This window comes from Phocoena phocoena, chromosome 4 (assembly GCF_963924675.1).
Source record: "Phocoena phocoena chromosome 4, mPhoPho1.1, whole genome shotgun sequence".
Taxonomy (NCBI): Eukaryota; Metazoa; Chordata; class Mammalia; order Artiodactyla; family Phocoenidae; genus Phocoena; species Phocoena phocoena.
The window spans coordinates 66,090,243-66,112,264 of record NC_089222.1 but is presented as its reverse complement, the minus strand read 5'-3'; the positions used below and the strand labels follow the sequence as shown (position 1 = coordinate 66,112,264).

The following is a 22,022-nucleotide window of genomic DNA, read 5'->3' as shown; positions in this document are numbered from 1 at the left end:
GCTGCCACCGGGGTACCAACGGGCGTCCGCCGCGCCTGCGGGGTCTTCGAGGTGGACGGGCCGCGGTGCGGGCAGCACGCCCGGGGGTGGGCGGTCCCTGGCAGACAGGTACGGTGTGATGGGGGTGGGCGAATCTGCGGATCTGCGCGGGCTTGCCCTGGCCGCACGGCTCGATTTTGTGCCCTTGTGTGTGAGCAAGAGACGGGGGCTGCCTCTGGAGGCGGGAGGGAAAGGCTGGGGTCTTTCATATTGGATGGCTTTGCTCTCCTCACCTCTTGTCTCTCTCCCTCTCCTTTATGCTGTCTTCTTTCTCTTTGACTTTTTGGAGGAGGAGTTCCCTCTTTTTTTCTTCTTCAAACCCTTTAAAGGATCTGCCTTCTCAAGGTGCCTCATTGAAAATACACAGGGAAAGCGCCAAAGGGAAAGTGTGTGGGCTGAAAAAGACCATGTTTAGCTCTCACTTGGTGGTTTCCGCGACTGGGGCTGGCTGGGGTGGGGAGAGCCCACGTCTGGGCCCTTGCAGATGTCAGTTTCTCCTTGACAGCTCTGCTCTCTCGGTAGTTTCTGTGGAGTGAGTCTTGCGTTTGGCATTGGTGGGATGGCCGAAGCTAGGAGACGGGGTTCATCCTGGGCTTTGCTTGGAATTAGTTCTGAGATCTTGGGCAAGACATCCCCTGGAGCCTCAGTGGCCTCCGAGTAAATGGGGGCTGTTATTGTTATCAGCCACAATAATGGATGGGAAAGAGCTGAGTGGTCCCAAAAACCAAACCAGATGCTGTAGTGCTCCCACACCTGCAGCATCTAGAGGGTGGCAGCGTTGCCCACACCCACTGTAACCCACATAACTCACTAGTTGTGGGGCTCCGAAGACGAAGCTAGCTGAGAAAGGAGTGGACTTAATAAGGACAGGGGCCTTAGTGTATGTGCCTTGTTTTTGGTCAAGCCAGGCCGAGAGGTTTACAGTGGAAAGTGCCCAACCTAGGGCCTGGCTGACAGTGGACCCAGGGGAATTGTTTTGTTTGTTTGTTTCATTCCGCATCTGGAGTGAGTCATTGCCACTTGTCAAGGTGAAATGGCAAATCTGGGCTTCCTGTGGTTCCAAAAGTCTGTGACTGGAAATCCACAGGCAAGATGGTGTTTGAAGCTTGTTCCAGGGCAGCCTTAGGTATTCCAGAAGGGTTGAGGGATCTCTTCCACGGGGGAAGAGGGGAAGGTTTATAAATAAACCTCACATGTGTCTTCAGCATTTGTTTTCCAAGGAGACCATCCTTGGACTTTGGTTAGGACCCATTCAGTGTATCTCTCTTTGCCCATCTTGAGTTAGAATGGGGAGAGGAGGAAATAAATAGGTTCTTTTGTCTTTTTCTATCCTCTCCCTTCCCCCATTTCCTTCCCCCATCCCCACTCACTCACATGCACACATTAACCTTGAAGCCGATGAGACCGAGTGACTGGCACTTGGGACCACAGAGAAATGTCAGAGTGTTTGGTTACAGACTCAAGGAAACCTCTCATTTTAGAGTGCTCATTTGGTAAGACTCAGCAGCCTGGAATGGGGGCAAAGTGCTTGTGTGAGGGAAGGAACTTAAAAATGAGATTCACCCACATCAGGGTGCTGTCTTGCATGTTCTACAGCACGTAGGCTGATTTGGAAAGGGAACAGGAATTTAAGCCAGAAGACCTAGGGCCAGGTCACTCACCGTTTATGTGGCCCAATATGACCTCCCTGGCCTCGGGCCCCTTTACCCGGAAGATAACTTTAAAGGGCTACACTTTTAAAAAAGTCGGGCAAGGTGGGGGGGGGGGGTGTGGTCTCAAATATTGTTTTGTTTTGCAGCCCACATGTGATCATAAATGATAGTCTTTCACCTATGCTTTAAATTATTTTGTTTTAGAGAAACCAGTTTGGAGAGGGTCCATATTTCCTAAGCGCTTCCTGTCCTGTTCTCAGCTAAACCTCACAGTTAAATCTTTCACCAGCAGGGGGAAGCACAAACTCGGAAGTTTGTAGCCCTGTATCTGGTCTTAGGCCCAAGAGGGATGGGAGGGGAAATTTCAAAAAAGGAGAAGAGTAGATATACCATCTCAGGCTGTATTCTGCAGATTCCTTATTCCGTCTTAAGTGTTTCAGCTAGTCAGGAAATACTGCCTAGCTGTTTGTCCTGAGCAAGCCACTTGAACCCAAGTCTCAGTTTTGTCATCAGTGAAATAGGGACAAAGATGTTGACCCTGTTGGCCTTGTGGAGTCATTCTAGGCCTTGAAAGATAATATTTTAGCAGGTTTTGAAAAGCATCCAGAGTTTTTAGGCCCCTGAAGGATCATTCTCATTAGTATTGAAAGAATCACTTTCATTATTTTTTTCTTTCCCATAAACTCAAAGGCCTTTGGATGGCATACATTTTTTACTCTGAGAGAGGAAATAAATGTGTCTATGTATATGTAATTAATGTATGAAATTGTATTCCCAGTACTCAGGGTAAAAACATTATCGCATGGCTTTGGATGCCCGTTGTTTCCGCAAGAGCCGAGCTGGAAAAAATGTTTGCTAGCTTGTGGTAAAACCGCACCAGCTGGCAGGCTGCAGCTATCAAAGTAAAACTAAATATGTGTGTCCTAAAATAAGACTATAGTGGACAATCTTACATTCATTAAATCAATTTCTGTTTGCTTTTTATCTTCCCTGCAGGTTTTAAGCAAAAGTTTGGACTGTGAATCAAGGCATTGGGTAAGTAAATTGAATTATATGCTTTACAATTTTGTGGACAAACTTTTCTTTTAATTTGCCGATGTATGTGTCTCTGTGAATGGTGCCACTCTTCATTAGATGAGATAAAGGAGAGCCGGTTGCCTGTCCGTCACACCCAGCCCCCACCCCTTTGCCCCTGCATTCGACTGTCTTAACACTGTTGTGCGATCACTCATTCCCTTACTCGTTTCTCGGTTCCCATTAATTTAGCCACCTACTATGCACCAGCAAGGCGCTAGGTGCTCAGGATACAGTCAGACAATCCTGAAGCCTAGCAGGGGAGAGACAGATGGTGGCTGGGATAATGAAATGAGATGCCGATGAGAATAGCTACGATTTTTGAGAATCTACTGTGGACCAGGCACGTATCTCTAAGTTTTACAACCGCATAGGAATTACTACTCCCATTTTGGGAAACTGAAGCCCAGAAACCGTAAAACAACTTGCTCCAAGTCACACAGCCTGCAAAAGGTATGGCCCACGCGCTAACCTTCAAAGCATGCTTTCTCTCCCCTGTCACATACTCACTGCCTCTCAATGCTGGCAGCGTGTTTGGTATGTGGAGAAAACATTCAACAAATATTCATTCCCTCCTCTTTCCCCAATAGGGTTTTCTGTTAACAAGTTGGTTAAAGATTATTAGCTCATTGTACAGACATGAAGAGTAATGCCCAGAGATGTGCCATGAGTTGTTCAAAAGCAAACACAAGGGAGCAGGCTAAGCCACCTGCTCTCACACTCCTGGTAAGAAAGAAACAGGTTCTGGAGGACTAACAAGATTCTGACCTTTTCTTTCAGGTGAAGAAAAAAATGGCCTCGCCGGCTGACAGCTGTATCCAGTTCACCCGCCACGCCAGTGACGTTCTTCTCAACCTTAATCGCCTCCGGAGCCGCGACATCTTGACGGATGTTGTCATAGTGGTGAGCCGGGAGCAGTTCCGAGCCCATAAGACGGTCCTCATGGCCTGCAGGTGAGGGGTCTGGAAGTGGAAGGTGGACGATGGATATAAGGGGAGCGATGGTGCCGGCTGCCAGTGTGGAGCATGGAGGCTGCTGGCTGTGTTTGGGATCACATCTCATTTTTCTCCAGATCTCCAGCACATGGCCTGGCCGAGTGGGTTCTCAGGAAGCAAACGAATGAACACACTTTTAGAAAAGAAAGAGTTTCCGTTCTGTGGGGATACAGGGAGAAGAAATCATATACTGTCTCCGGAAGAGATGTGTTTTGGGCAAACATGGAGACTAACTTCAGTGAACCAGTGAAAAAATGAAAAGTGAAAGCGAGTTTTAAAATATTTTAAGCAAGTTAATTTGAGATCTTTTGCTCTTTTTTTTCTATGACTGTATTTATTTATACCATGACTGTATTTCTATGGGTGTTTCCGAGCATATGTAAGTTGGTGAAAGTGAGCTGGCTAATTCTTCATACTTGACAAGTATTTCAAGTGTTCAGAGCAATTTATGTTACAGCACCTCCCTGGATCTCCATAGTGGCCTGTGTTACGGATGGCACGATTAGCTCCATTTCATAGATGATAAAATGAAGACATTCATAGGCAAACTGATGTAGAGCCAGGGATCTTGATTGCTAGTAGAGGACTTATTCAACATCTACAACAAGCACCTTTGTTTTAAATAGTGAAGAGGTTTATATAGAGAGAAAAAGAATAGGTAACGCTAACCGAATGCTTGCTATGTGCCAGGCATCAATCTGTTCCCTACACATTCTCATTCTTGCCACGGGCCTGTAAGGGAGACACTCTTGTTTCTGCTTTGCAGAGAAGGAAACCAAGGTGTGGGGAAGTGAAGTCTCTTACCCAAGGTTGTCTAGCTAACTACTGGGTGAAGTCTAGCTCACTTCTGGCAACACGCTCAGAAAGAGTAGAATCCAGATGACAGTCCAGAATTTTGGCCTCTCACTGAGTGCTCTTTCCTCTACCAGACACCATGGTACCTGGAGGCTTGGCTTGATGCTGACTTGGCTCTCCTAGGAGTACTGACCTTGCAATAGTCTACGGACTTTTAGAAAATCAGTAAACTGTAGATGTAGGCATCATTTTATTTGTGATCAATGCCCAATTTGCTTCTAAAAAAATACAATAAGATTTAAAAAATAAGGATAATGTGATGGAACAAGAAAAGAAATGCTTATTCCAAAGATATAGACTCAAAATAGTTACTGCAAATGAGTGCTGAGTTTAGCTCTGGTAAGCTGTACAGTTAAGACCAAAAGAATACAGGTTCTGTGACTTGGTGAAAATCACTTGACCTCTTTTTTTTTTTTTTTTTTTTGCGGTACGCGGGCCTCTCACTGTTGTGGCCTCTCCCGTTGCGGAGCACAGGCTCCGGACGTGCAGGCCCAGCGGCCATGGCTCACGGGCCCAGCCGCTCTGCGGCATGTGGGATCTTCCCGGACCGGGGTACGAACCCATGTCCCCTGCATCGGCAGGCGGACTCTCAACCACTGCGCCACCAGGGAAGCCCTCACTTGACCTCTTTGATCTTAGTTCCCCCATTTGTAAAGGGAGGAAAGGATAGAATCTACCTTGCAAGGTTATGAGGAGCACGGGATAGTGTATGTAAGTGTGTAATGACTCTCTGGGATTTAGTAAATTCTCCATAAATGGCAACTATCATTAATTGCCATGGAAGCTCTGGAGCTAGGTCCAGGGGAGAGGGGCTGAGCGTCCGTGGTGACTGTAATTGATAAGTTTCTATGTGTCTGTTATAGTGAGACATTTCTTTGTCTTACAGTGGCCTGTTCTACAGCATCTTCACAGACCAGCTGAAATGCAACCTCAGTGTGATCAACCTGGATCCTGAGATCAACCCGGAGGGATTCTGCATCCTCCTGGACTTCATGTACACATCTCGGCTCAATCTGCGGGAGGGCAACATCATGGCCGTGATGGCCACAGCTATGTACCTGCAGATGGAGCATGTTGTGGACACTTGCCGGAAGTTCATCAAGGCCAGGTGAGCTGCTGCCTAGACGGAAGCCTCGGAGATGGAAGGGATCAGACAGGGTCGGAAACAATTGATAATGCTTGCACACAGAAGAAATAATCCTCTGTGATATGCCACAACCTACCTTTCCACTGCTTTTGCACACTCCTGCTACCTAGATATGCCATGTGCATCCCCACTTCTTGCTTCCTTCCATTCACTTGATAGACCCTTTCCTCCCACCCATCCTGCAAGACCACGCCTGGATGCCAGCTTCTTCATAGATGTTTGTGCAGTCATCACTTTGCTCTTTCCTCAGCTCTTCAGCTGTGTCTGAAAGCCTTTTGCCTGTCTTTTAGACTTTGCCTCTGTTTTCACTATTTGCATACATATTTTAGTTCTCCTTTAGGCTTCCACTGTAACTATTTACATATGCCCCTTAGTTCCCCCACCAGACTGTGGGCTGCTTTACTCATCTTTTATGTCACCCTGCTCCTACTAGAGAGAACATTTATTGAATTAAATAGGGTTCACTGGGTCTAGCCCCCTACCTGAGGGCTGGTAAGACATGACTATCACGGAAAGATGAGGAACCTGAGAGCCAAAGAAGGGAAGAGCTTTGCTAAGTGGAACAGAGACTTGGGCTTGACTTCTATAGAACCGTTTGATTCAGCTACTCCAGGATAATTACATCCCTTCTCAGACAGAAAGGTTTGCGGCCTCTGTTTGAACATCTCCAGGAGCCAGGAACTCAGTGTTCCCAGAGCCATGCAGTTCTCCCTTGGATAGTTTGAAAGCTCTTCTTTACAGCGAGTTGAAATCTGGCTCCCTTCACCTTCACTCCTTGGTTCTAGCTCTGTTAACTGTGATCAGACCGAGCTGGCCTATTTTTCACCCACATAATGTCCCTTCAAGTATACGCAGCTTGAGCTCTTTGTCTCCTGTGGGTGATAATGGTGGCAAGATCATCATTATGAATGCTTTCTCTGGGTCAGGCCTTAGCGCTTGGAGTGTTCAGTAACTTGCTCCAGGTCACAGAGCTGCTAAGTGGCACAGCAGGGACTGGAAACCAGGTCTGGCTGCTGCAGAGCCAGGGCTTCCTACGCTGGTACGTGCTGCCTGTTCTCCAAAGTAAACTTCCCCATGGCTCCAGGCAGTATATAGAGCGAGTCCCTTCTTCACAGGGCACCAGTATAACAAAAACCCTCCAAACATGTGGCACCAACATCGTATAAGTTCTTCCCTCCCTGAAGCTCAGTTTCCAGGTGTGTAAAATGGAGACAGTAATTCCTGATCTACATCCCTTCTGTAAGGATGAAATGAGATAAGGACTCTGATAGCTTTATGTTCTATAACATTTGAGTAATTATAGATTCACGCATATGTATACATATGGGACTTAAACATACAAAATCACGTCTAAACAGGCACTGATTGTGTGGGTAACTCACTTCCCTTCTCTGGGCTAGATTGCTAGACTTTTAGCAGAACTGCCTTGTAACTGCAAGTGTTTCCCTACTCCAGAGCCACATCGCCCAGGTCTGACTGACTCAAGTGCAAATGTGGTTTCACAGACTAGTGTCACTTGGAAGGTTCTGATCTGGAGGCCGGGGCCTTCTCTCTTTTTGCTCCTGCAGTGAAGCAGAGATGGTCCCTGCCGTGAAGCCTCCCCGTGAAGACTTCCTGAACAGCCGGATGCTGATGCCCCAAGGCATCATGGCCTATCGGGGCCGGGAGGTGGTGGAGAACAGCCTGCCCCTGAGGAGCGCCCCTGGGTGTGAGAGCAGAGCCTTCGCCCCCAGCCTGTACAATGGCCTGTCCACGCCGCCAGCCTCGTACCCCATGTATGGCCACCTTCCGGTCAGCAGCTTCCTCTTCTCCGACGAGGAGCTGCGGGATGCCCGGATGCCTGTGGCCAACCCCTTCCCCAAGGAGCGGACCCTCCCCTGCGACAGTGCCAGGCCAGTCCCCAGTGAGTACAGTCGGCCGGCCATGGAGCTATCCCCCACTGTGGGCCACAACAACGTGTACTCACCCAAGGAGGCAGCCCTGGAGGAGGCTCGGAGTGATATGCACTACAGTGTGGCCGAGGGCCCCAAGCCTGCTGCCCCCTCGGCCCGGAGCGCCCCATACTTCGCCTGTGACAAGGCCGGCAAAGAAGAAGAGAGGCCCTCGTCGGAGGATGAGATTGCCCTGCATTTCGAGCCGCCCAATGCACCCCTGAACCGGAAGGGTCTGGTTAGCCCACAGAGCCCCCAGAAGTCCGACTGCCAACCCAACTCACCCACGGAGTCCTGCAGCAGCAAGAACGCCTGCATCCTCCAGACCTCCGGGTCCCCTCCGGCCAAAAGCCCCACTGACCCCAAAGCCTGCAACTGGAAGAAGTACAAGTTCATCGTGCTCAACAGCCTCAACCAGAACGCCAAACCAGAGGGGCCCGAGCAGGCCGAGCTGGGCCGCCTTTCCCCTCGAGCCTACACTGGCCCAGCGGCCTGCCAGCCGCCCATGGAGCCCGAGACCCTTGACCTCCAGTCCCCAACCAAGCTCAGCACCAGTGTGGAGGACTCCACCATCCCACAGGCCAGCAGGCTCAATAACATCGTCAACAGGTGATTTCAGAGGCAGTCCGGACCTGGGGTCGGGGCTTACCGGGGCAGGGTTCTGGGGTCACTTCTGATGGGCGCAGGGCTGTGCTCTGCTCTTGCCTGAAATGCTGAGCACATTGGAGGTATGGGCCAAGGCCTATTGATTGAATTGGCCTAAGTGAGGAAGGACCTTGAGCTCCGGTATATTTTCACAGAGAGAGAGAATTCCCCTCCATGGTAGACGAGCATTCCAAGAATCCCAGGCTCCTGCGATCTCTGTGGCAGGGGGGAGTCCTCTTCCTTGCCTTGGACCGAGGGAGGCTGTGGACTGTAGCACTGAGGGGAGGAGACTGGGCCCGGGAGTGGAGTTTGGGCTCAGTGTGGCCCCCATCAGTGATCTCCATGTGTCTGCTATTTGGAGGTAGGCTCGGGGATAAATAACTCTGTGACTCCAGATTCCAAGTGGCCTCTGGGCTGCCCTGAGCACAGGGAAGAGGGGATGCAAAAATGCCAGGCAGAGCGCTCTGCCCTGCTCCAGCTGCTGAGGCCCTTTCCTCCCCACCCCCTCCTGCAGGTCACTGACCGGCTCCCCACGCAGCAGCAGTGAGAGCCACTCTCCGCTCTACCTGCACGCCCCCAAGTGCACGTCCTGTGGCTCTCAGTCCCCGCAGCACGCAGAGATGTGCCTCCACGCCACTGGTCCCACGTTCCCCGAGGAGCTGGGAGAGACCCAGTCTGAGTACTCAGATTCCAGCTGTGGTGAGTTCCTTCCCCTCCCTCCCCTGGCCTCTACCTCTGCTCCACAGGCCTTGTGTTTCCAATTTATTTACGCTGTTGTCATTGATTGGGAGAAGCCGCTGGTTGGAAGTCCAATGGCATTTAAATCAGCAACCCATAGTCCCACTCTTGACCTCGTAGGGAACTAGGTTGACCAAAGCAAGGGTTGGGGAATTTGAGTTAATCTGGGGGACTACAGAAGGACCACACAGCCCTTTCAGCTTCCTTCCAGCAAAGTTGGCTGTGGGGCTGGCTATAACCAGCTCCCGGAGCCTTCTCAGGCCCACTGGACCCAAACTGATTGGTGTGCGTGTTGGTTCACCCTGCTAGGCTGTACGTTCCAGAAGAAGCATCCGGCCTTATTCATGCCTGCATTTCCCATCGGGCCTAGTGAGTCTAGCACAGGGTAGGCACTCAGTTATTGTCAGCTGAATTCGATTAGTTGAACTGATTATTAATTGACGTTTCTGGATAGTGTGTGACTGGCCTCCCCAGTTTTTACCTCTTCCTCCAGCTCTGTCTGTAGCAGGATAGCCCAGTGATGCCTCTTCAGGGGTAAACCGCCATGATGTGTCATTTCCAAATTGTTAAAACAAAAGAAAAAATTAGTTATTTACACTCAGAGGCTTGGCACAGGGTCATGGACCAATAGTTGGGAGAGCAGGGACTGTCCCCTCCTGGCCCCGTGGCCATTTGCCTTTGCTCTATACTCCAGTTCCTTCTCTCTGGGCTTGTGTTTCTACTTCCACCATCATCTTTGGTCTCCCTATCTCAAACTGTTTGGGAGACATGAAGTCCAGATAGGTGCAAGGGTGACCATGGTCATCATTAATTCCTCCTTTGATGACCTCAAAGTATCTTTGACTTTGATTCATATCTTACATTCCTATGATGCTTTATGTTATACAACGTGATCCTGCGATGTAGGCAGGACAGGGGTTTATTATCCTGATTTTGGAGATAGAGACACAGACAGAGGCTGTCTTACCCGAGGGCTTCTGTGTATGAATGTGAGTAGAACTATGACCTGATAAGGAAAGTCAGTTCTCAGAGCTCTCGAGAGAAGGAAGTGCCAAGCTTTCCTCAAGCTGACTCAGGCCATGTGGGTACCTGGGGGTTTGAGTTTCCCTCCTATACCTTAATATTCAAATCTGTCTCCTTTCGCCTCCACGATTGAGACTCTAAATGCTAAGAAAAAGAGAATCTGCACAGGCCCTTTGCTCTGGGTTCCCGTGAACCGTGGGCAGAGAGGGCGCTGGGGGCTCAGTTTGGCCCTGGGGGGAGCTCCAGAGTGGGGAGGCCTCGGAGCCCTACCTCCCTTCCTTGTGGTGCTGACGCTGGTGCCCCCTCCCAACCTCCGACAGAGAACGGGGCCTTTTTCTGCAATGAGTGTGACTGCCGCTTTTCTGAGGAGGCCTCCCTCAAGAGGCATACGCTGCAGACCCACAGTGACAAACCCTACAAGTGTGACCGCTGCCAGGCCTCCTTTCGCTACAAGGGCAACCTCGCCAGCCACAAGACCGTCCACACGGGTATGGCCCTGTACACCCTGCCCCCACCCCCCGAGCTCACCAGGGTTCCCCAGAGGCAGGGCGGGGAGAGCATTCTCGAGAAAGCAGTGTAGGGCCTTGGTGCCCGGTGGGGTGAGGCAGGGGGCAGGTGCTGCCCTGGCCTGAGTGCGGGCCTAGCCCCGCCATGTCTTTGTTTAGTGACCCAGCCACTCCCCACATCCTTTGTCTTTCCTCTGACAGGCTCTGTCTTGCTTCTCCACCTTTGCTGGGGTCGGAAGTGTTAATCCCACTGCACAGGGGAAGAAACTTTGGCTGAGAGGGGCAAAGTCGATTCGGTTTTTATAAATCAGAAAAACGCTAAAGGCCTCTTGATTCCCTCTAAGGGCTTGTTCCTTATCAACTCACATTCCTTTCCCAGGTAGCGTCTAATAACCTGATTGTTGTCCAAAGTTGACTCTCTCCTGGTATTTTAAATGGGTCTGTTATCCCAGAAACTTTCCATGAAGGAAGGCTCTGCCCTTCTATTGGTTTCCTCTGTCTGAGCAGCTACTCCAACTCGGGCCCCAGCTCTCCTGCAAATGGAATCCAGCTGTAGTTGCCACAAGCGGAAAAGCGTGTTTGTTCTCAAGGAGAGAAACTAGAGCGGCCTGATTGTGTCTCTCTGGGGAGCGGGTTGATGACTGAATCAGTCTTACCCAAGGGAAGAGCTAGAAGAGCCTTCCCAGGTCATCTGAACTCACCCCTTGGGTTCCAGAGAGGGAAACTGAGGCCCAGAGAAGGAGAGTGACATGTCCACGTCCCACAGTTAGATAATCCCAATGAAAAGGCTGGTCCTTGGAAGCTCACTCCCTCCTTGTCCCACGCCCTGCGTCCTTTTCCTCCCTCCACGTCACCACCTGCTTCTTGAGCCTGGCCGTGGGCGAGGTGTGCTGGTGCGTGTGTAAGAGAGGGCTGGCAGGCAGGGGTGGCCAACCCCTGACGCCTCTCTCTGACATCTTCCAAGGGAAGGAAAGCCAAAGTGGCCCCAGGAAGGGCAGCTTGCTTTGAAATCCAGGGCCCGGGGACTGTGGAGACCTCTGCTGAGTGTGGCTTGCCTTTTCCCCTTCTCTCGGTAACAGGTGAGAAGCCCTATCGCTGTAACATCTGCGGGGCCCAGTTCAACCGGCCAGCCAACCTGAAAACCCACACCCGAATTCACTCCGGGGAGAAGCCCTACAAGTGCGAAACGTGCGGAGCCAGATTTGTCCAGGTGAGCAGAGGGCGTGGGGAAGGACCCTAGCCCCGGGTGCCGCTGAGAGGCTGCAGCGTGTCTGTAGCCCACCCCGGCAGAGCCTCTCATTTCGCTCTTTGCTCTCCTGCGCAGGTGGCCCACCTCCGTGCCCACGTGCTCATCCACACTGGCGAGAAGCCCTATCCCTGTGAAATCTGTGGCACCCGTTTCCGGCACCTTCAGACTCTGAAGAGCCACCTGCGAATCCACACGGGAGAGAAACCTTACCATGTACGTTAGCCTCTCGTGGCTGCTGGCTGGCCTGGGACGGGTGCGGAGGTGGAGGGCTGGGGCCGCAGGACTGTTTGCTCTAATCTCAGGCACGCAGTGGGATGACCACTGAACTCTAATGGTCCTAAGACAACCAGCTTGACCTTGGCCTGAGTCTTAGTTTACTCATCTTTAAAGTGGAGGTGTTGGGCTAGGTGATCCGGGCCTTAGGAAAGAGGTCTGAATTGTGAATGCATAGATATCGGAGTCATTCATTCATTCCACAATCGCTTATTGAGTGCTTCCAGCACGGCCCTAAACTGGGCTACATGTCTACTTCAGAGGAGCTAAGGTGTTTGAGAAGGGGCAGTCAATAGAGTAGGAGGAGAACCAGAAGAATGTGGTGATACAAGGGAAAAGAACGGAGAAAAGGCAACTGCAGGTGACCAGCAGCGAAAGGCCATGATCGGGCCATTGGAATCATAGTGTTCTAGGGCAGGGTCTCAGCCAACTATGGCTTGTGGGCTAATTTTTGAAATTCCATGAGCTGAGAATGGTTTTTATACTTTCAAATGGCTAAAAAGAAATCAAAAGAATAATATTTTGTGACATACAAATTATATAAAATTTAAATTTCAATGTCTACAAATAAGGTTTTGTTGGCACACAGCCAGGCTCACTTGTTTACGTATGTCTCTGGCCTCTTTCACACTATAATGCAGAACTGAGTAGTTGTGTCAGAGAATATCAGGCCCACAAAGTGTAAAATATTTACTGTCTGGCTCTTTACAGAAACAGTTTGCCGATCTCTGCTGTAAAGGGGAAAGATACTGGCCAGGTAGCTGAGATATCTGGGTTCTTATTCCAGCTTTGACAATGACCCTTTTTAGGGCTGTGGGCAAACCCTGACGCTCTCACTGGGCCACGGTTTTCTTTCTCTATGAAATAGTGAGGGTGCTGTAGATGAGCAGTTTTCAAACTGTGCTCTTTCAATCATTGAGGTTCTGCAACCCCGCAGGACAGGACGGGAATGAGACAGTAGCAGTCTCTTTCCCTTTCCAGTTTCCATTTAATTTGAAAAAAGAGTCCCATGGTTTACAGGTGTGGAAACTACTGTTACAGATGAGGCTGGCTTTGCTGAGTTTATGGCATCGCTCTAGGTCGTGATGGGCACCAGGGCGAATGGATACATCGTTAACGCATATCGCAAGTGTTAACCTGAAAAGGTGGTCACTTTCATTCAGTTGTTTATCAATCCTTGAGTGAACATCTTCTTACTTGCTTTTGTTCTTGGGCAAATTAATTATCTTCTCTGTACCTTAATTTCCTCATCTGTAAAATTAGCCTGATAATAACACCTACCTCGTGGAGTCATATTAAATTAATGGATTCCCTGAAGTGTTCAGAACAGTGCTTGGCCCATAGTGAGAGTCCAGTACATATTTGCTGTTTCAATTATTTTGTGGATGTTTAGATGCACAGGAATGTCAGAATTAAGAGTGACCTTCAGAGTGTATTGACTCAGCCCCTTACAGAAGGAAAAGCCGAGGCTCAGAGAGAAATGCCGCACTCAGGACACACAGCAGTGGGTGCCATAGATATGAGGGGCCCTTGTCTCCCAAGACCGGGGCTCTTTCTACTCACTGCCTGCCCATTTAATTTTTTAATTTTTCCAAATATATTTCCATTTTTATTTTAAAACATATTCTCTATATGAACATATCTTATTACACTTTTATTAGGGGATAGTTTTTTGTGTTTGTTTTTCTTTTGTGGTACGCGGGCCTCTCACTGTTGCGGCCTCTCCCGTTGCGGAGCACAGGCTCCGGACGCGCAGGCTCAGCGGCTATGGCTCATGGGCCCAGCCGCTCCGCGGCATGTGGGATCCTCCCGGACCAGGACACGAACCCACGTCCCCTGCATCGGCAGGCAGACTCTCAACCACTGCGCCACCAGGGAAGCCCCTAGGGGATAGTTTTAGATCTATAGAAAAGTTGCAAAGATAGTATGGAGAGTTCCCATATACACCCAGTTTTCCCCTGTTGCTAACGTCTTACTACTAGGGTACATTTATCACAACTAATGAACCCATTCTGGTACGTTATGATTAACTGAAGTCCATACTTTATTTGGGTTTTCTTAGTTTTTACCTAAAATGTTTTTCTGTTCCAGGATTGCATCAGGTTACCCCATTACATTTAGTCATCCATTTTATTTTTAAAGAACTTTCCCACTAAAACCATTATCATCCATTCATTGAATCAAAGCAAGAAACAGCTCTACTTGCTAATGCCTTGTTAGCTGATCTGAGGTGTACACACTAACTTAAAGGAATATAACTGTATTTTTTAAGCATATCCTAGATTCCAGAATTTTTATGAATTCAGACTGTTCTAATCCATTTATCCAAGAATGTTCAGATTTATTGCATAATTGTCTGAGGTATATTCTATTAGGAACTGGGAAGATTATAAAGTTTAGTAAGAAGTGCTCACCACCATCAAAGAATTCCCTACCTGAGAAGGATGCTAATGCATGGGATGGCAAGGCTATCTGGCATTACATGGCAAGGCTAGAAATCTTACAGAAGTCAAAGGAAAGAGGGATTATTTTCATCCTTGAGGGATTCAGGAAAGCCTTAAAAATTTGGGGAGTCTGCATCGGAACTGCATTTTTGGTTTAGACTTGAATTTGTGGAGCTGAAGCAGGGAAATTCATCTCAAGTGGGGTAAAAGCATGACCAACACTTTGGAAAGCAAGGAAGGGACATTTGTACACAGCTTACTTGTCCCTTAACAGAAGCCAGAATTCATGTGGGTTCTCAAACTGGCCTTCCAGAGGGAAGGGCTGCCCCATCCCTTGAAGGGAGAATCTCCTTCTCAAGGTCCTTGAGTAATGACATGTTTCTTGAGTTGATGACTAACAGTTTGCCTCTGGTTCTCTTCCAGTGTGAGAAATGTAACCTGCATTTCCGTCACAAAAGCCAGCTGCGTCTTCACTTGCGCCAGAAGCATGGTGCCATTACCAACACCAAGGTGCAATACCGTGTATCCGCCACTGACCTGCCCCCGGAGCTCCCCAAAGCCTGCTGAAGCATGGAGTGTTGATGCTTTCCATTCGAGCCCCTTCTCAGAGTCTACCCAAAGGATACTGTAACACTTTACCATGTTCATCCCATGATGTAGTGCCTCTTTCATCCACTAGTGCAAATCATAGCTGGGGGAGTGTGGGGGGTGGGGTGGGTGGGGGAGGGGCGGGGGGAGGGGGAGCCAAGGCCGCTTCCCTCCCCCACTGCCGTAAAACATTAAGAAAATAATACTGCTTCTTCTCCTATGTGTAAGGCGAACCATGTCAGCAAAAAGCAAAATCATTTTATATATCGAAGCTGGGGGAGTATGCAAAAGTTCTGACTTGACTCAGTCTGCAAAATGAGGAATGTATATGTTTTGTGGGATCAGATGTTTCTTTTGTATGTAAATGTGCATTCTTTTAAAAGAAGAGACTTCGGTATGTTATCAAAGAGAGGGCTTTAATTTTTTTAACCAAAGGTGAAGGAATATATGGCAGAGTTGTAAATATATAAATATATATATATATATAAAATAAATATATATAAACCTAAAAAAGATATATTAAAAATATAAAACCGCGTTAAAGGCTCGATTTTGTATCTGCAGGCAGACACGGATCTGAGAATCTTTATGGGAAAGAGCACTTAAGAGAATATTTTAAGTATTGCATCTGTATAAGTAAGAAAATATTTTGTCTAAAATGCCTCCGTGTATTTGTATTTTTTTGCAAGTGAAGGTTTACAATTTACAAAGTGTGTATTAAAAAAAAAGAACAAAAAAAGCTGCGGAAGGAAAAATGTGTAGTTTTGTTCTAGTTTTCGGTTTGTATATATACCTGTACAACGTGTCCTACGGTGCCTTTTTTTCATGGAAGTTTTCAGCGGGCAACGACCGCACCATCCCTTTTGGAAGTGTAGGCAGACACAGGGACTTGGAGTTATCACTAACTAAGCTCTCTTTGGGAATGTTTGTCTCATCCCATTCTGCGTCATGCTTGTGTTATAACTACTCCGGAGACAGGGTTTGGCTGTGTCTAAACTGCATTACTGAGTTGTAAAATATAGCTGTACAAATACAAGAATAAAATGTTGAAAAGTCAAGTCGGTTTGTTCTGGGATTTTTTTCCTTGTGCCGGAATTGAGACTTGGATGAGTCTGTTTCCCCAGCTCTTCACCTGGTGGGAGGTGCTCACGGAGGGCAGCCGCCACTGGCCACGGGGGCTCAGAAAGGCAGAGGCTGGGGCTTGCTTCTGCTGGCTGGGCAGGGACCTACACCTTTGGCCCCTGGCAACAGGCTGGACCGAAGACTGCAGGTTCTGGTCATGAAGCGCTCGGGTGGGGGGTTTTGGATGGACCTCTCGCCTCTATCTCTGGCCAGTTCCCTCCTCTTTCTGTTTGTTTTTTTTTGGTAGTTGTTCTAACCAGCTTCATTCACTTTATTTCTCACTCAGAGCTCTAGGCGGAGCTTTAGCTAAATGACCTCAGTTACAGCCCTTCTGACACCAATGTATGTGTCCTTTCCTCCCCTGGGCCTTGGAGATTCTGCCCTTTCTGTGAAGTGAGAAGGCTCATCACCTCCAGGCTTCATAAACAATTTCTCTCTGCTGGGGTCCAAGGATGGTACGGAGGCATCTGCCTCAGCTCACGCATTCCTCAGCCTTGGGGTCTTTGGAGACTTTTTGCTGTCTGCTGTGTGATGGACAGACATCTATAGACCCAGAAACTTTATGCATTGATACGAGCCAAGCCAATCTCCATCCCTGCAGAAGTGTTCTATGTCCCAAGAACTCTGTGTTGGAAGTCAGCCACCTCCTCCTGTGTGACGTGGGACAACCATTCCCTCTCTGGGTCCCCTTCCCAACCACCCCTGAGGGGATTGGATTAACTAGATTGTTTATGATTCCATAATTCAGGCATAAGTTCACCCTGGCTTACTTTGACACCCCGTTTTATTTTACCTCAGAAAACCTCAAGAACCAAGTTTGATGGATGAGAAGTAAGAATGGTGAGGACAAGTGTGGTCCTGGCCACCAGTGCAGAGGAGAAAGTCCTCACTCCCCTCTTCCCGTTCCTGGGTGGCAGTGGCAGTGGGGTGGGGACATGAAGCAGAGCCTTTGCTGTGCCCTCGGGCCTCTGGCTGGACAGTGGTGTCCCTTGGCCGTGCCTCTGCAGCAGGCTCCGAGCACGTGCTGGGAAGGCTGCAGGGGCTGACCACCCAAAGCCCCAGAGAGAGCCTCAGAAAGTTACACCGCCCTCTGCCAGCCACATGGCCTTGCAACTCAGGTTTCCTTTGAAAATGACTTTAAAGGACTTGCCAGCTCGAGGCCTCAGCTCACCCTGCTCTTTGAAAAGGGAGAAAATGATCCCTCTGCTCCCACAGAAACTTGGCAGAAGAACTTACAAAACAGACAGCTTCAGGAATGACAATTCACAGGCCCGAGGGAGGCTGGCCTCAGGGCCGATTTGCTCCCCAAGGGCCTCTGAGATTGTTTACGTATCATTACTGTTTAATAGAGGGGCTGGGGCAGACAGTGTGGGTGGCATTCAAGTTCAAACAAAAGGGAAGATCAAAGAGTAACTGCAGCCAATTGACAATCAATAATAAGTAAAAGGCAAACATCTCTAAGCAGATAAGCTAGGGCAAAGGGAATATAAAATTTTTACTACAAAAGTGTGACATGAACGCAAATTTTCACAAATGCATAACTTACAAAACAGGGTGATGTTTTTCTCTATGTTGTGGGGTTTCTAGAGGAAAGGTTTCTAAGGACCAGAGTGGTGGTTGGAGGTGGACCTGGAGAGGGGGGTTGGTTAGAATCAATTTAAGAGCTGGAAGGGATGGGGGATGGTAAGGATTACCTAGTTCAAATCTGTCCTCAACCCAGGAAGGGACTGAGATAAAGAAACTAGGGTGCCCTGGGGCAGAGAGTGGAGGGCAGTCTCCTGCCCCTGGCCCCACCCTGAGGGAAGGAAGCACAGTCACAAATGTTCCCATTTTAGAAATAAGAAAACTGAGGCAGGGACTTGTCCAAGGTCACACAGCTAAGAAGTGGCCAACTAATCTGAGTTCACACAACTGCTTGTTGGTAGAACTTCAATCGTTTCCTTTTCTTGGGGAAAATGAGCTATTTCCTTTGGAATCTGGGTTCCCATCCCTCTGTCTGTCACTCATAGTAGTATATTTATTAAATGTGGTAATAACATCTTGCATTTGTGAGGTGCTTATGATTTTCAAAACACCTTGGTATCAATGATCACATTCAATCTCACAACCATTCCTCAGAGTAGAGGTGACAGAAGGATGGAAACCTCAGAAACTCCAGAACAGCAGCAGTGCCACAGGAGTTACAATGGAACCGGGGGCCCATAATAACACATCAAACTACACCTGTACACAGAATTTTCCAAAAGAAACTGCCTTGTCCCCAGCCCTGGAGGAAGAGTCAGACCACGGGCAGCCACATTTCATACCATACCTCCCTGACCCCTGATTTGTCTAAGGATGGACGCTGGATCCCACAGGCAGGCCTGCAGCCTATCACAGCAGGTAAAGAGCTGCCTGAGAGGGGGCATTGATGAGTCGGGCCTTAAGATCCTATGTCCTGGGGATCTGTAGTGAAATATGAAGATGACCAGCCAGTCCAGTGTTTCTCTAATTTCAGTCCTTTGTGATCCACCTTCATGATTTTGCTGTAACATCATACCTTGAATATTTATGCACTATTTTTCTTTAAATCAACTCACTTTTAGGATATGGTTCCCCCCATATAAATAAAAATAGAGTTAGTATTCAAAATAAAAATGTTCACTCATATGCCTTCTAGAAATTGTCTCACATTCTACCAGAGACATGCTTTGCAAAACACTAAGAGAGATGGAATAAGGAAGAGAAGGAAAATGATGCAGAGAGAAGCTGACCCTCTGGAGAGAAGCTGGGTTTCGTTAATGGCACCACAGTGAGGTCCCTGGAGAAGGCTTGCAACTAGAATGTCCTTCCAGTACCGGGTTCTAGGAAGCTTGCCATTGATTGGGGGATTCTGGTTTCAGATTTCTCGAAGATTCCATCCCTTTTATAACCGCTTCATAGTAAGGTCTCTACCTCTACCCCTATATCACCCACCGTACTTGGTCTGGTCTGTGTGAGTCCCTGTTTCCTGGAACTGAAAGAGCACAATTTACACAGGTATCCAGTTGAGGTGTCAGCCATCAGGAAGGCCCTTCAACACTCTTAGATTGGGTTCAGGCTGTGATGCCTCCCAGGGAAGACACAAAGAGTGGTCCATCCAACATACTGCAACCACATGGAAAGACCGTGTTCCTCCTAGCCTTCAAAGCAGTGGCAGGAGGCTTCTAAAAGGCACGCAGCAGCCCAGCCCTTGGTGGGTGCACGGGACATAGTATCCAGGGCCACACACCTTCATTGAAGGAGGAGAAAGCCTCAGCATCACTAAGGAAGTGGCTTCTAGAGAGGCAGGCACTGAAGCAGGAGGGTCTTGGAGTCTAGGAAGGGCACTCAGTGGGGCTTGGAGCCCATGGAAAACTATCTTACCCCTAAGCCCCTGGGGTCTTGCCCTTTTATTAAATGATTCTGACACATGTAACCCCAAGGGACTGGCTTCTCAGTACATTTAAGAGATGAGTTTCCTGGGTCTCTCCTCCCTTTTGTACTTTGAACAGGCAGGTTGGTTAAATATCAAGCATGCTTAGAATCAGGATCACAGAATAGCATGACTGCAGGGGCCTTTGTGATTATGATCCTAGTCTACAGGTGCAGAAGCCATGGGAAAGGCGACATGCCTAAGGTCACACCCAGAATTTTTATCAAAGAGGTCCTGACTCCCAGGTGGTTTGTAACATGGCCCTAGCCTCCAGGGAGTGTGCAGTCACTCTGGGAAGACGGAACATGGACAAATATGGAAGTAAAATCACAAAGAGACACAAAGAGACATACCATTGTGGCTAAAAGATGATGTTCCTGAGGATTCGGGGGCTTTGAGCAGAGGGACCTCGGATGGCAAACTGCTTTTTCAGGGCAGTACAGAGGTAGCTGGCCTGCGGAGTTGGGGGCTGGGCGGAAGCACTCCCGGGGCTGGCAAGCATCTCCCTCCTTTCTGTGGGACCGCAGTGCCTCCTTCTGTCTGAAAAGAGCTCTCCTCCTCAATGTCACCAATAGGAGCCATCTCTGGAGGTGGATAAGTGTGCGAGGGCTGCCTTAACAAAGTACCGCAAACTGAGTGGCCAGGACAACAGAAGGGTGTCCCACCGTTCTGGAGGTTAGGAGTGTGAGATCAAGGTGTCGGTAGGGTTGGTTTCTTTTGAGGGCTGTGAGGCAGCATCTTATTCCAGTCCTCTCCTTCAGGTTCCGGTGGTTTCCTGGTCATCCTTGGGACTCCTTGGCTTGCAGAAGTGTCACCTTGATTTCTGTCTTCATCTTTACCCAGTGTTCTCCCTATGTGTGTGTCTCTGTGGCCACATTTCCCCTTTTTATATGGATACCAATCAAATGGGAGTAGGGCCCACCCCAATAACCTCATCTTAACTAATTATATCTGCACAACCCTATTTCCAGATCAGGTCACATTCTGAGGTCCTGGGGGTTAGGATTTCAACAGAAGAATCGGGGGGGGAGGGATGTATTTCAGCCCATGACAAGGATAGGGGTTGGTGAGATGCTCTCAGGAGTGGCACCACCCTCACCTCTTCTTTGGGCCTTCTCCCGGCTGTCTAAGGTGAAGGGAACTGAGATTTGGAGGGACTTCTTGACTCCGGGCACTGGACTTTATACCGTGGTCTCAGTCACATCACAAAAAACCATGGGCTTCCCTGGTGGCACAGTGGTTGAGAGTCCGCCTGCCGATGCAGGGGACACGGGTTCATGCCCCGGTCCGGGAAGATCCCACATGCCGCGGAGCGGCTGGGCCCGTGAGCCATGGCCGCTGAGCCTGCGCGTCCGGAGCCTGTGCTCCGCAACGGGAGAGGCCTGCGTACCGCAAAAAAACACACAAAAAAACAAACCACTGGTGGTGGGGGGCTAACTTGACCTCTTTAAGATGAGAGGCCAAGTCACTTGGTTGAGGTTGGGCAGAGCCCCTTCTGTTCTCCCTCTAACAAGCTGTGTCTCTCTTATCAATGCGAGGTGGTGGTGGTGGGGTCTTACCTCAGAAAAGCACTAGGGGACCAACTAACTATGCTCAGTGAGCAGCCACACTTCCGTTATGGAGGAGGGAGAAAAATCTAGATCCATGGTCTCTATGGAATAGGGTTCACCAAGAATGTGTATACAGACCATTACAGGTTTGATAAAAGCCCCTTAACAGCAACAGGAGGCTATTATATAGTTAATGGTATTTTGAAACATCCTTGAGTGTTCGCACTGACCCTGGTGGTGACCTAATCCGGCTCTCTGCCATAGGCAGCGTGTAATCGTACTGCTGTCCACTCCCCAGCGACACTCGCGCAGCCAGAGGGGAGAATCTCCACTCTAATCCAGCCCCTTCGCCATATATAAAAGGAAGCCAAGTGACATTAAGCAAAGATTCTAGAAGGACTCGGACACGGCTCTCCCAATACCCAAGTCAGTGTTCTTTCCACTAAAATCACTGCCATGATTTTCTATTTCCACAGACCTGAGCACAGCCCCTAAATGATTGCCTGCTTCGTATATCTTCCTATATCAAGTCACTTATTCAGTGCGACCCTTGGAGAGTGAAACTTGGGCCAAGAATGATAAAAAGGAGGAACTCAGCGGCAGAGAATGAAGGATTTTCGCATAGTTGTCTAAGGACGGAATGGGCTCTGGGCGGGCTCCGGGGCTCGTCCCTGAGGTGATTAAGCAGGAGCTGCACGATGAGTTGCGGTGGTGCTGACTTGGGGGGAGAGTTGGCCTAAACGACTCTAAGGTCCCTT

The 22,022-nt window shown here is 48.9% G+C and overlaps 1 protein-coding gene across 2 annotated transcripts; it reads left to right on the top strand.

The window, feature by feature from the left end:
- Positions 1–1,497: 1,497 nt before the first annotated feature.
- On the top strand, positions 1,498–16,222 carry BCL6 (BCL6 transcription repressor). 2 transcript variants are annotated; one of them, XM_065876181.1, is made up of 10 exons: positions 1,498–1,532; positions 2,688–2,726; positions 3,546–3,718; positions 5,502–5,723; positions 7,331–8,302; positions 8,853–9,037; positions 10,420–10,587; positions 11,685–11,815; positions 11,930–12,067; positions 14,995–16,222. In XM_065876181.1, the coding sequence occupies exons 3-10, from the start codon at positions 3,558–3,560 to the stop codon at positions 15,136–15,138; spliced, it is 2,121 nt and encodes a 706-aa protein (XP_065732253.1). In that variant the 5' UTR covers positions 1,498–1,532; positions 2,688–2,726; positions 3,546–3,557; the 3' UTR covers positions 15,139–16,222. The 2 variants fall into 2 exon arrangements, with proteins under 2 accessions (XP_065732253.1, XP_065732254.1); XM_065876182.1 differs by lacking the exons at positions 1,498–1,532; positions 2,688–2,726; positions 10,420–10,587 and having other exon boundaries at positions 3,558–3,718; positions 14,995–15,138.
- The last annotated feature ends 5,800 nt before the right edge of the window (positions 16,223–22,022 follow it).